At 39.1% G+C, this 12,428-nt stretch overlaps 1 protein-coding gene across 4 annotated transcripts in view; it reads right to left on the bottom strand.

The window, feature by feature from the left end:
- The window catches only part of LOC124788117 (pericentriolar material 1 protein-like), a 392,802-nt gene that overhangs the window by 128,965 nt on the left and 251,409 nt on the right, over nucleotides 1-12,428 (bottom strand). For all 4 annotated transcript variants that reach the window (XM_047255242.1, XM_047255241.1, XM_047255243.1 and 1 more), the window contains 2 exons: nucleotides 5,062-5,161; nucleotides 512-574 (listed from right to left, as the gene is read on the bottom strand). In XM_047255242.1, coding sequence (XP_047111198.1) covers nucleotides 512-574; nucleotides 5,062-5,161 — 163 coding nt within the window. The remainder of the gene's footprint in view (nucleotides 1-511; nucleotides 575-5,061; nucleotides 5,162-12,428) is intronic.

The raw sequence follows: 12,428 nt of genomic DNA, 5'->3' as shown, positions 1-12,428 counted from the left end.
AAAAAATTCCTCTTTTTCTAATGCTTTTCCTACTATGCAAGACACTACCCATTCTGCTCAACTGCTGTACCAGGTCCTTCACTGTCTCTTACTGAATTACAATGACAAAAGAGACCTTTCTTTACCCTGAACTTTAATCGTCTTTCCAAAGTTCTCCTTGGTTTCTTTTGGTGTCCGCCAAACATACAGACAGAACAATATCAGGGAAAGTCTACAACCCTCTCTCACTCCCTTCTCAATTACTGCCTCTATGTCCTTCTACTCCTATAACTGCAGTCTGGTTTCTACACAAGTTATATCCCTGTTACTCCATGAGATCTATTATATCTATTTTCAACAGCTTTCAGATTTGGCTGAGAAATGTTAAGAACAGGAGATTCCATAAATTTGTATTATTTTGATTGATAGATATTAAAGGATTATTATTTAAAATGTGATTTATAAATTAGATGGAGTTTTTGATCTTTTTTGTGTGAGAAAGTATTATATTTAAACTTTGTTTTGTACATACTGGATTGTCTGCCACGCTGAAAGTCTCTGTGATATTCTCAGTGGTCACAGGTCCAGATGGCTCCTGGGAAAAACAAATCAACAAAAAGGAAGTAGGATGATAATTATGTTACATTGCGCAAAATATTGGATCTGAATACTGTATATACGATACAGTTATAAAAATTAACTAATAATCTATACCTGTAACATTAAGAACTTTCCTTGGGAGTACAGACAGGTCTACATCAAATGTAAAAAAGACAGTTAATTGTTCCTTCCTTGTGACAAGTGCACGAGTGTAATACGCTGCATTACTACAATCATTAGCATGAAGAGATAAAATGTATAACTATGAATGCAATCATCTATCCAGTGTTGTATCAGTATAGCTTAATGTAATGTTTTTAATGGTGCAGCTAAACATAAAAGAATATTTTACTGCAACAATGCACAGTTCAGATGGAAACAACAATAAGAAACTACAATGGTTTACTCTCTTAAGTCTAAAATTGTTTCTGTGGTCAGCATTTTGTGGAAACTTTGTGCACAGGTGCTTTGGTCAAGACAAATAAGTATGAATAGACAGAAAAGTTTAAGTGAGGCTGTGTCATTAATGAAGTAGCATATCACTTTTACATTAGTCTGTCTCAGTGGTTGCAATAATTCATAACTGAACAAATTCCCAGAAGAGTGAGTATAGCAGATGCTGAAACAAATTATGAGAAAATGTGAGATGTATCAAATAAATATTTGCATACAAAATTACAACAGCACTTTGTGGATGATAAAATTTCTTAAGAGGGATCACTATAAGTGATAGTACACGAATTCACCATCATCCGCATGAGAATGAAGGTAATAAGGAGTAGGCAGGGGCTGTCACTGTATTAGTCATCTGAGCATGTGTAGTTTGAACAGCATAATCATTTCATCAGATGTGTTGCATTTCTGCATGTAATAGTATAGTCACTTATTTATATACCACTTACAAATTTGTAAGTTCCAAAATCAATGATTATTACAGTATCTCATCAAAAATGACAGGAGATAAATAGCAAAAATGGAAATTTCAGGATAGAATAACAACCATATGGAAATGGTACATTGCTAATCATGACACAGAGGAAAATGCTAAAATATTTAAGCTTTCACACAAAATCTTTCTTCTGAAATAGAAACACATACACATTCACACAAGCACAAGCACACATAGTCAATGTTTTTGGGCACTGGGGTCAAAGGAAGGGCAGCTTAGTGTCATCAGCAAAGTGTTCTGCTCCACTACCACTACAGAGGATGCTACTATCGAATTGCCAATAGGATCTGTCTTAATTCAGGAACAATGTTGGAAGTGATATCCATTCTGTGTCAATTTTTGGATGTTTTTAAATCCACAGTGGAGAAAAGACAGACCATACGGCCCTTGATAAATCATATCAGCACTGGGGATTATCCACCAAATAACCAGCATTCACATAGAATGTCCTTGGCTGAACAACAGATAATATGGAAGGAAGTGATGAAGATGTGCAAAATTATATCACTGGATTTTCTGGGAGTCCTTTATGCTACCACTCACAAAGAAAGCACTCTATCCATTGCCATGCACTGATGACATCCTAGACTTCTTAAAAAGGATCAAAGTATTTCTCAGCTATGAACATGCAGACAGACTACTGGTAAAACAATGTTGATGAGGCTAACTGGGAAGAGGCTGCCTTCATAACTCTTGGTGGCTTCTATGGGTTTAAAGTTACGCCATTTGGAGTGTTTAATGCTCCAGCCACCTTCAACAATGTGGTGGACAACCAGCTTCTACACCTTCAATGGATGATGTGTCTGTGCTATCTGGATAACATCGTTATAGTTTTGGAGACATTTGAAGAACATCTAAGGCAGCCATATTAGAGCATCCTCACCTGAATCCAAACGAAGTGCCTCTTCATTGCCAAAAAAATAAAAATCTTGGGCATATAATGTATGGCAACTGAGTCCATCCCAGTCCAGAGAAAATAACAGCAGTCAGAGATTTTCTGACTCCTCAACACATTTGAGAAGTGTGAAGTTTTCTCAAAAAGTGCTTGTACTATGGCATTTCATTTCATGAAGGACATCTGTATCAAGGTACATCCCTTGCAAGAACTATGGCAGCAAAGTTCCAAATTTTCCTGGAATGAGGAGGAAGAAAGAGTTTTCCTTGTCTTAAGGAGGCACTATCATCATCTCCAGTTCTAGCATGCTAGAATGCTGAGACAGAAATTCACACCTATGATAGCAGTTTTGGGATAGGGGCAGTTCTAGCACAAATTCAGGAAGATGCTGAAAAGACAGTAGCTTATTGTTCTAGAGCACTCTCCAAGTCAAAGATGAACTGCTCTACAACATCTTGCTATTGTTTGGGCCATTTAAAGCTCCAAAATCCATCGTGGCCACCATTCTCTCTGTTGGCTGACAAGCCTGAAGGATCCATTGGGTCGACTGGCAAGATGGGCACTGAGACTTCAGGAGTACATCACAGTGCTATACAAAAATGGAAGAAAGCACAAGAATGCTGAATGCTTTTCAAGGAATCTTTTCGTGGAACACAGCAGCATGGACGAAATCTGAGACATCGACACATTAACTGACACTGCTGATGAACAGAGGGAAATTCCAGCACTGATGAAAACCAAAGAAGCATTCAAAGAGGAGGAACCAATCAAAGGAGAATTCCAGTTCATAAACAGAACATCATGTAAGAGGAGCCAAGATCCAATGGTTGCTCATCACCTCAGTTCCTCTACAGGCAGCTAACTTGAAGTATTTCCATGATGCTCCCGCGTCTGGTCACCTGGAATTCGTGGAGACTCTAGACAGTATCAGATGCAGGTATCACTCACCAGGTCTCTTCTGATCTGTTAAGACACTATGTGTAAGGAATGACAGTGATGGAAACACATACAATAATTATCCCTGGGGGGTGTGGTACCAATCTTGCCTGCAGCAGTATCATTCCACTGAATTGGGATCGAACTCTTGCAGATTTTCCCAAAGTCGACAAACGGAAATCGATGGATGATAGTCTGCACTGACTACTTCATTTACTATGCTGTCACTAAAGCTGTGCCAACTGACAAAACTCCAGTAATTGCAAAATTCATTGCAGAAGATGTCATTTTGAAGAACAGACCAATCTGTGTGGTAACCTCTGATTGTGGAAAAGGTTTCTGGTCAAGACTTGCATCCAAAATTATTGTACACTCTGACATTACCCACAGGATGAAAGCTACCTACCATCTGCAGATGAATGGCTGCAGAGAATGTTTTAACATAAGACATCGGCAACACTGGCAAATATACTCTCTTTGTATAGCGATGTCAAACAGAGTGTTTGGCATAGAATACAGCCTGCTGTGACATTCGCAAACAACACAGCAATGCAAGGCACTAAAGAGATTTCACACCGTTCTTCCCGATCCACGGTTGTGAAGCTAAAACGAGAATGGATACACTGTCCCCATTTCAATCAGATGATACTCAGTACGACTGTGTGAAATACCTCATCAACAGAACTGAAAAAGCAATGCAGCTGGCTTGCATATGGATCCCAGATGCCTGTGAGAAAGACTGAGAGCACTACAATGCAAAGCTTCAACCAGTGAAATACAGCCCAAGGACTTTGTATGGATTTTTATGCCTGTGTGGAAAGTAGGACTATCTGAAAAGTTACTAAAGTGCTACTTTAGGCCATTATTGTATCCTTCATCACTTGTCAGATGTCACATATGAAATCAAGAATTGAGACCCTTCATCAAGAAGATAAAAGTGCAGAGACATTGTCCATATCCGTCCCACATAGCCCTAATACAGTCCAGAGGTGCAGGTCAATGATGGGAGGTTCAACGAAACTGAAAACCTACTTGACAATCACAAATCTTCGGTGTGAGGTGCTGCCTTTGATGCTCGTCAAAATGAAGAGGATGTAACAACACAACGAGAATGCAACGCTCAGTCAATGCTGCCATACAGAGGACCACTGACAAGGTCTGAATTCAGAGTGCTGTAGGCAGCTACAATGAGAACTTCTGAAATGGCAAGTTGCTGTTTCGCCAGGAGAGGGAGCAATGCCACAAGCTGTGAAGCATGCAGCACAGCATAGTGGTTAGCACTGCTGGTTGGTGTGCTGCAGGTCACCAGTTCAAACCTGACCAGAAATTAGTTGTTATTTAGTAGTTATCATGTCTGGAAAATTCTCCAAATAGCTTATGTTTGCAGTTGTTGTACTGTATATTCTGGAATATTTGTTGTTTGTATAAAGACCAGCATTCTGGAACATTCAGTTTGTATATACAGCTGCACTCTCCCTTGGTAATAAACATGCTTTCAGTTCTAAATGTTGTGCTCCATTGACAACACTGCCTTCGGATTTGGATTTGATTGTGGTCTCAACATAACAGTATCAGAGTAATGAAATATTGGCTTGATAACAAACTTACAACAAATAGGAAAAGAATGTTTACAAAGTGATTTGGAGAGGTGAGCAAATATCACACTAGCACTAACAATAGCACTTTTGTCATTCTAACCTACCTCGTCTCTCCGAACAGTGTCCACAAAACGCAAAAAGGTCAGTTCACTCTGCACAACTTCAGTAATTGCAGTGAGCAATTCTTCCCCAACATCTCGCAGTCTGGAAAGAATGAGAAAATAAGATGCCTTTCCTCCAAGAACAGTACCACGTGTGTTACAAATTTAGGATTTTTTTTTCTATATAGAGCTGAATACAAGACACATACTATATCACTGCTGTTAAAATCAATCATATTTTTCATTATATGTAAATAGACTACTGAAGCCTGGCAGAGCTCTATGTCACACTAGAAAATTATATTTGATTTTGTTTCTTGAAACTGGGGGGTAGAATTCAGGGCATCCTTTTGGAAATTATGTGCTGTAATTGTATCTTCATAACTGTTCAATAAGAGATACCCATAGTTTATACTATATAAATATTTCTCTCTCATTTCTTTGAAAGATGCCTTCAGCTGCCACCACCAAAATGTTTTCTAGATTGATAAAAGCTATATAGCATTTCTTATTTTGATTTATTCTTTGTTCCAGTTCATATTCTTGCTCTCTTAACACAGTAAAACAGTAAATGTGCAATTATACACTGTGTCAAAATGAGAAGTGTCTTGATTCCAACAGAAAATGGGTTCAACAAAGCACATATTAAACACAGAATAACAAAACGGACCACAGAGTATGCATTAAAAATCTTCATGAGTAACTAGGACATAAATAACATAAAAGTGTACCAGTATCAATGTGATTTTATTTCTCTTCAACTTATCTGGCATCTTTTTTGATATGCGCATGTGAGTTCTCATTTCACATTTTCAAATTCTTATAACACAAATCCTCATTGTTGGTGTGGTATAACAGCGACCTATGCGTATTATAACTGACTTACTGTTGTATACAAGTTTCATCTTACAATAGCAGTGTGTATTGATTGCATCTGTCATAAATTTCCCCTCTTTAAAGGTCCATTAGTGAGCATAATGCAGGGGAAAACATTTCAGGACTCGAAATTCCAAGTAGCTTCAAAGCAGCAGAAAATTTTATTCTAAATTTTGCTGTTGTTTTAGTGTTTTATTGGGTGTTAATCACTTCAGTTCTTGAAGCTAATTTCTATTCAGAAATTAATATTTATTTGTTTACTACTGTGTAAAACATTGCACCTGCCACAATGCTATTTTCAGACGAAGGATAGATTACTCGTTGTGCATAAGCAACTGACTGAGCTGTCAACTGATTGGAAGCTGCAGAGAATAGATAGAAAGAGATACACATGAGATAGAACAGGTACTATACTATTCTGAGAATACCGTCCCATCTCCAGGAAGTATAGCATCCTTCACTACACAACTACCCGACTGTGAGTGACATGTCAGTAGAAGATTTTGGGGTCCAGAGTATGGGAGGTAGGGATCAAGAAGAACTTGGGGTATGTCACTCATTCTCTAGCCAACAAGTGTGAGGTGTTGTCGTCTCACCCTGAAACTGAACTTGAGCCAATGAGACACATTTCATCTGTTAGGAAGCCTGCCACATCATGTGTCAGAGGGAGGCAAGCACAAAGAGAAGGGATCTGTTACTTGTCAGCAGTTCAACTGTATGGCAAGTAATGCTACCACAGAAAGGAATGGGAAAGAACACCATGTGCACTAAGTGTGTATGGCCAGAGGCCTCATCAAACATGTTGAACAGGCTGTTTCAGTATCTACTGAAGGATTAGGATGCAGCCAGCTGCAGACTGTGGTGCATGTTGGAACAAATGATGCCTACCTTCTGGACTCTGATGTCATTCTCAGATCATTCCAGTGACTTGCAAAGAGGGTTGAGAAGCCAGTTTTGCCCTTGGAATTTCAACAAAGTTCAGTATCTGCAGCATTGCCTCCAGCACAGATCACTGCCCGCTTTGTTCTGAGTCAAGTTGAAAGAATGAAAAATAATTATTAAATGTTCTGTGACAAGCTACGCTGCAACTTCCTAGATTTGTGTCATAGTGTTGTAAACTGTAAAGTCCCATTGAATGGGTCAGGGATGGACAACACATCAGAGACTGCTACCAAGGGAATTATGAATGGTGCAGACAAGGTATTCTTTTTGATTAGGTGACTCTCCATCCAGTCAGATAATAATAGCTGTATGAGCACCAGAGTGTTGGTATAAAATCTAGAGATATCTCCCACTCTTTACCCCAAATGCCCCCCAACCACCCCTTGAGACTATTACAATTCCAATGATTAACTGGGGAGGTATTTGCAATCATGTACCAGAAAGTGCTCCCAAAATAAATTTGAATTCACATAATTCTAGGTGCAGAGAGACAGTTGTTGTGGACTTTAGGCTGAAGACTGGTTTGATACATCTCTCTATGATAGCCTATCCCGCAAGAGCATCTTCATATCTGGAAAACTACTCCTAGTTATGTCCATTTGAACCCGCTTACTGTAGTCAAGCTTTGGTTGCCTTCTACAATTTTTAACCACCATAGTTCCTTTCATTAGCAGTCTTACAATTCATGGATAGCTCAGGATAGGTATGATCAATAGATTTCACTTTTATCCAAGTTGTGCCACAAATTATGCTGGCTGCTAAAACCCAAAATTAACAGTACTGACATTTTAGGGGTGAATCTAAGTGTCTATTGATAGTATAGGCTGACAAAAAATGGAGGTGATGTAACTTTCACACTAAAAAAGAAACTCAAATTCACTGAGATAGAAGCTGAAGCTCCTTGTGAGACTGACTGAACAAGATCAGTACCAACTTAGTAGTAGTAGTAGTAGTAGTAGTAGTACGGTCAGGTCTAGTCATGGGTTAAGCCTCTTCCATTTTTCTCTGTCCATAGCCAGTCTTTTCATTTCTGAATATTTGTCTCCTTTTGTATTGTCCAGCATTTGATATCTTCTTTGTCATCTTCACCTTTTTCCATTCACCATTCCTTCTATTCCGTCCTTCAATAAACATTCCCTCCTCAAACAGTGTCCAATCCAGTTCCGTTTTCTCTTTCTGATACCTTTCAGCATGTTTCTTTCTTCTCCAACTCTTCTTAATATTTCTTCATTCCTTACTCGGTCTTCCCATCTCACTTTTTCCATTCTTCTCCATATCTACATCTCTAGTGCCTTCAATCTTCTTTCATCTTCCTTACTCAATGTCCAGGTCTCTGCACCATATAGTGCAATGCTCCAGATGCAACATTTGGCAAGTCTTTTCCTCAGATCTATGTTTAGTGGTCCACAAAGTAATTTCTGTTTCCTCTTGAATCCTTCTTTAGCCATTGCAATTCCTTTCCTAATTTCTGTTGAGCAATACATATCATCCATTATTACACTTCCCAAGTAATTGAAGTTATTCACTTACTCTATTTCCTCTACCCCATTTTCATACAACATTTTCTCCTCTTTCCTCCAATTACCATGCTTTTTGTTTTCTTCTTGTTAATTTTCATTCCATATTCTTCGACTGTTGAGTTTAGATCATCTAACATGTGTTCCATCTCTCTTGCACTCTCTGCCGTCACAACAATGTTGTCTGCAAATCTTATACACTCCACTATCTGACCACCTATACAAGCTCCTCTCCTTCCATCGACTGAGTGGGTAAAAAATTTTAATTGTGTAACTGATGTAACTGAAAATTCAGAGAAAATCTCAGCTCGCTAGTGAGTATGTTCCCCTACCATACTGTAATCATTGGAAGAGAGAGACTGAGATGTTCATTCAAAAATCAACTGCAATTGTTACACTTTTTTAAATTGGTGGGAATGACATGACATCCTGCGAAATAATACTACAGGCCTTCTCTCAAAACTATCTAGAACAATTAGTTCAGAAATATATTACATCTAATGGCAAAAAGTAGACTGGATTTCTTTTAGATGTTTATGTTGAAAGCAGTATCAGTGATCTTGAAACAGTTCTAGCAACAATGACCACCAAAGTAGAAAAGGCTATAAAACACATAGAAGGACTTACCTGTTTGGCAAACCAGATAAAGATGCATAGTGTCACAGTTCAAGGAGGAGTTTGAAATATTTAGTTTGGCAGGAGCATGTAGGGGAACTGTGGATTTAGGAGAATAGTTGAACAATCACTGGATAAATATGTAACTTAGATGTATAACAAGATGCAGAATTATTAATACAGAGATGCTAAATGAAACATGTTTGATTGTCAATAGGCCAACATATGAAGGCTTTAATTACTACCACAGGAAAATGTCATCAATGAACTTCTCACACAACCCCAGGAAACGTTGTACATGTCAAGGCTATTATGGATGAAATGTGAGCTTAACCTGGAGGGAAGGAAAGCACAAGAAGAAATGATGAATCCTCTTTTAAATATATAGGAATGAAGCCCTTCACCGTAAATTTCATTGATGAAATCTTCACAGGTTATCAGCCGAGTTGTAACATGTTGTAAGCAGAATTCTGACAAGCTTCCTACTCATCATCTTCATGTCAAGAGTCAGGTTCATGACTAGTTTGTTCATTTATAGCTGTTACACTACAGACTTCCCTGTTGACGGCCCAGCAGGCCGACCAACTGTGTGGCTCTGGAAGAGGTGTCGGGGCCATTAGTGGAGCGTCTCCCACTGGACTTTGATATCCCACAATACTGGAGCAAAGTAGTAGCAAGAACTCTGCTGCTGAATATGAGTGAGCTGTGTAGGTGGCTTCTGAGTGACCTGAGCAACTTTTGCCACATAAGTCATATTAGTGAAACACATCTGGAAGTATTTCTTTCTTTGTGATGCTTTTAGGATGAAGTGACATTGTAGAAATGACACTGTGACAACACTTTGTGTTTATGTCATGGGAAGATGGAAAGGCTTCTTCCCATAGGCAGAATACAGCAACATGAGGGACAGGAGAACTCACATCTCTCTTCCAGTTAATTCTTAAATTGTCCTCTTCTCTCCCAGTCAGTTTTTGGACCAATTCTGTGCCTGTGCCACTGGCAGGGGATTATCTCACTTCTCCCTCATTATGGCCCTGGTGACTATAAAGATACGTACATATGATGCCTAGAATTTGAGTGCAGATGTGCAGGAACAAATGGGTATGTATCCAAGTTGGCTGAATAGATGCAATGAACACACTTGAATTATAATGTCAACCTGTCACATCAATGTGTTTTCAATAAAATGTCACTGCAAGTCTTAGGTATTCTACTTGAAAAATTGATTATGGGTATTTCCAGGCAAGATAAGATTATGTGTATTGCAATTTCTCTAGAGATTAAGACTAAGCATAATGCCCCATTACCTTTAAAGTGATTACGTGTATTTTGGATTTGAAAGCAGAACATTTTTGTGATTGTTCCTGAAACTGCAAAATATTTGACAGGAAAGATAGATTAGGCAGAATTGGTGGTGGAGTGTTTGTGTCTGTCAGTAGTGGTTTATCTTGTAGTGAAGTCGAAGTAGATGCTCCGTGTGAATTGGTATGGGTGGAAGTTATACTTAACAGCCGAACTATGTTAATAATTGGCTCCTTCTACCGACCCTCAGACTCTGATGATATAGTTGCTGAACAGTTCAGAGAAAATTTGAGTCTCATAACAAATAAATACCCCACTCATACGGTTATAGTTGGTGGGGACTTCAACCTTCCCTCGATATGTTGGCAAAAATACTTGTTCAAAACCGGTGGTAGGCAGAAAACATCTTCCGAGATTGTCCTAAATGCTTTCTCTGAAAATTATTTCGAGCAGTTAGTCCACGAACCTACGCAAATTGTAAATGGTTGCGAAAACACACTTGACCTCTTAGCCACAGACAATCCAGAGCTAATAGAGAGCATCATGACTGATACAGGGATTAGTGATCACAAGGTCGTTGTAGCTAGGCTCAATACCGTTTCTTCCAAATCCACCAGAAACAAACGCAAAATAATTTTATTTAAAAAAGCAGATAAAGTGTCACTAGAAGCCGTCCTAAGTGACAATCTCCATTCCTTCCAAACTGACTATGCAAATGTAGACGAGATATGGCTCAAATTTAAATATATAGTAGCAAAAGCAATTGAGAGATTCATACCTCATAAATTGGTAAGAGATGGAACTGATCCCCCATGGTACACAAAACAGGTCCGAACACTGTTGCAGAGGCAATGGAAAAAGCATGCAAAGTTCAGAAGAACACGAAATCCCGAAGATTGGCTAAAATTTACAGACGCGCAAAATTTGGCACGGACTTCAATGCGAGATGTCTTTAATAGGTTCCACAACGAAACATTGTCTCGAAATTTGGTAGAAAATCCGAAGAAATTCTGGTTGTATGTAAAGCACACAGGCGGCAAGACGCAGTCAATACCTTCGCTGCACAGTGCCAATGGTAATGTTACTGGCGACTGTGCCGCTAAAGCGGAGTTACAGAACGCAGTTTTCCGAAATTCCTTCACCAGGGAAGATGAATGGAGTATTCCAGAATTTGAAACACGAACAGCTACTAGCATGAACTTCTTAGAAGTAGATACCTTAGGGGTTTTGAAGCAACTCAAATCGCTTGATACGGGCAAGTTTTCAGGTCCAGATTGTATACCGATTAGGTTCCTTTCAGATTACACTGATACAATACCTCCCTACTTAGCAATCATATACAGCCGGTCGCTCACCGATAGATCTGTACCTACAGATTGGAAAATTGCGCAGGTCGCACCAGTGTTTAAGAAGGGTAGTAGGAGTAATCTATCGAACTACAGACCTATATCATTGACATTGGTTTACAGTAGGGTTTTGGAGCATATACTGTATTCAAACATTATGAATCACCTCGAAGGGAACGATCTATTGATACGTAATCAGCATGGTTTCAGAAAACATCGTTATTGTGCAACACAACTAGCTCTTTATTCGCACGAAGTAATGGCCACTATCGACAGGGGATCTCAAGTTGATTCCGTATTTCTAGATTTCCGGAAAGCTTTTGACACCGTTCCTCACAAGCGACTTCTAATCAAGCTGCGGGCCTATGGGGTATCGTCTCAGTTGTGCGACTGGATTCGTGATTTCCTGTCAGGAAGGTCGCAGTTCATAGTGATAGATGGCAAATCATCGAGTAAAACTGAAGTGATATCAGGTGTTCCTCAGGGAAGCGACCTGGGACCTCTGCTGTTCCTGATCTATATAAATGACCTGGGTGACAATCTGAGCAGTTCTCTTAGGTTGATCGCAGATGATGCTGTAATTTACCGTCTAGTAAGGTCATCCTAAGACCAGTATCAGTTGCAAAGTGATTTAGAAAGATTGCTGTATGGTGTGGCAAGTGGCAGTTGACGCTAAATAACGTAAAGTGTGAGGTGATCCACATGAGTTCCAAAAGAAATCCGTTGGAATTCGATTACTCGATAAATAGTACAATTCTCAAGGCTGCCAATT

Source organism: Schistocerca piceifrons, chromosome 3, assembly GCF_021461385.2.
Source record: "Schistocerca piceifrons isolate TAMUIC-IGC-003096 chromosome 3, iqSchPice1.1, whole genome shotgun sequence".
NCBI lineage: Eukaryota > Metazoa > Arthropoda > Insecta > Orthoptera > Acrididae > Schistocerca > Schistocerca piceifrons.
The sequence above is the reverse complement of the archived record's forward strand: the minus strand, read 5'-3'. Positions and strand labels throughout refer to the sequence as shown.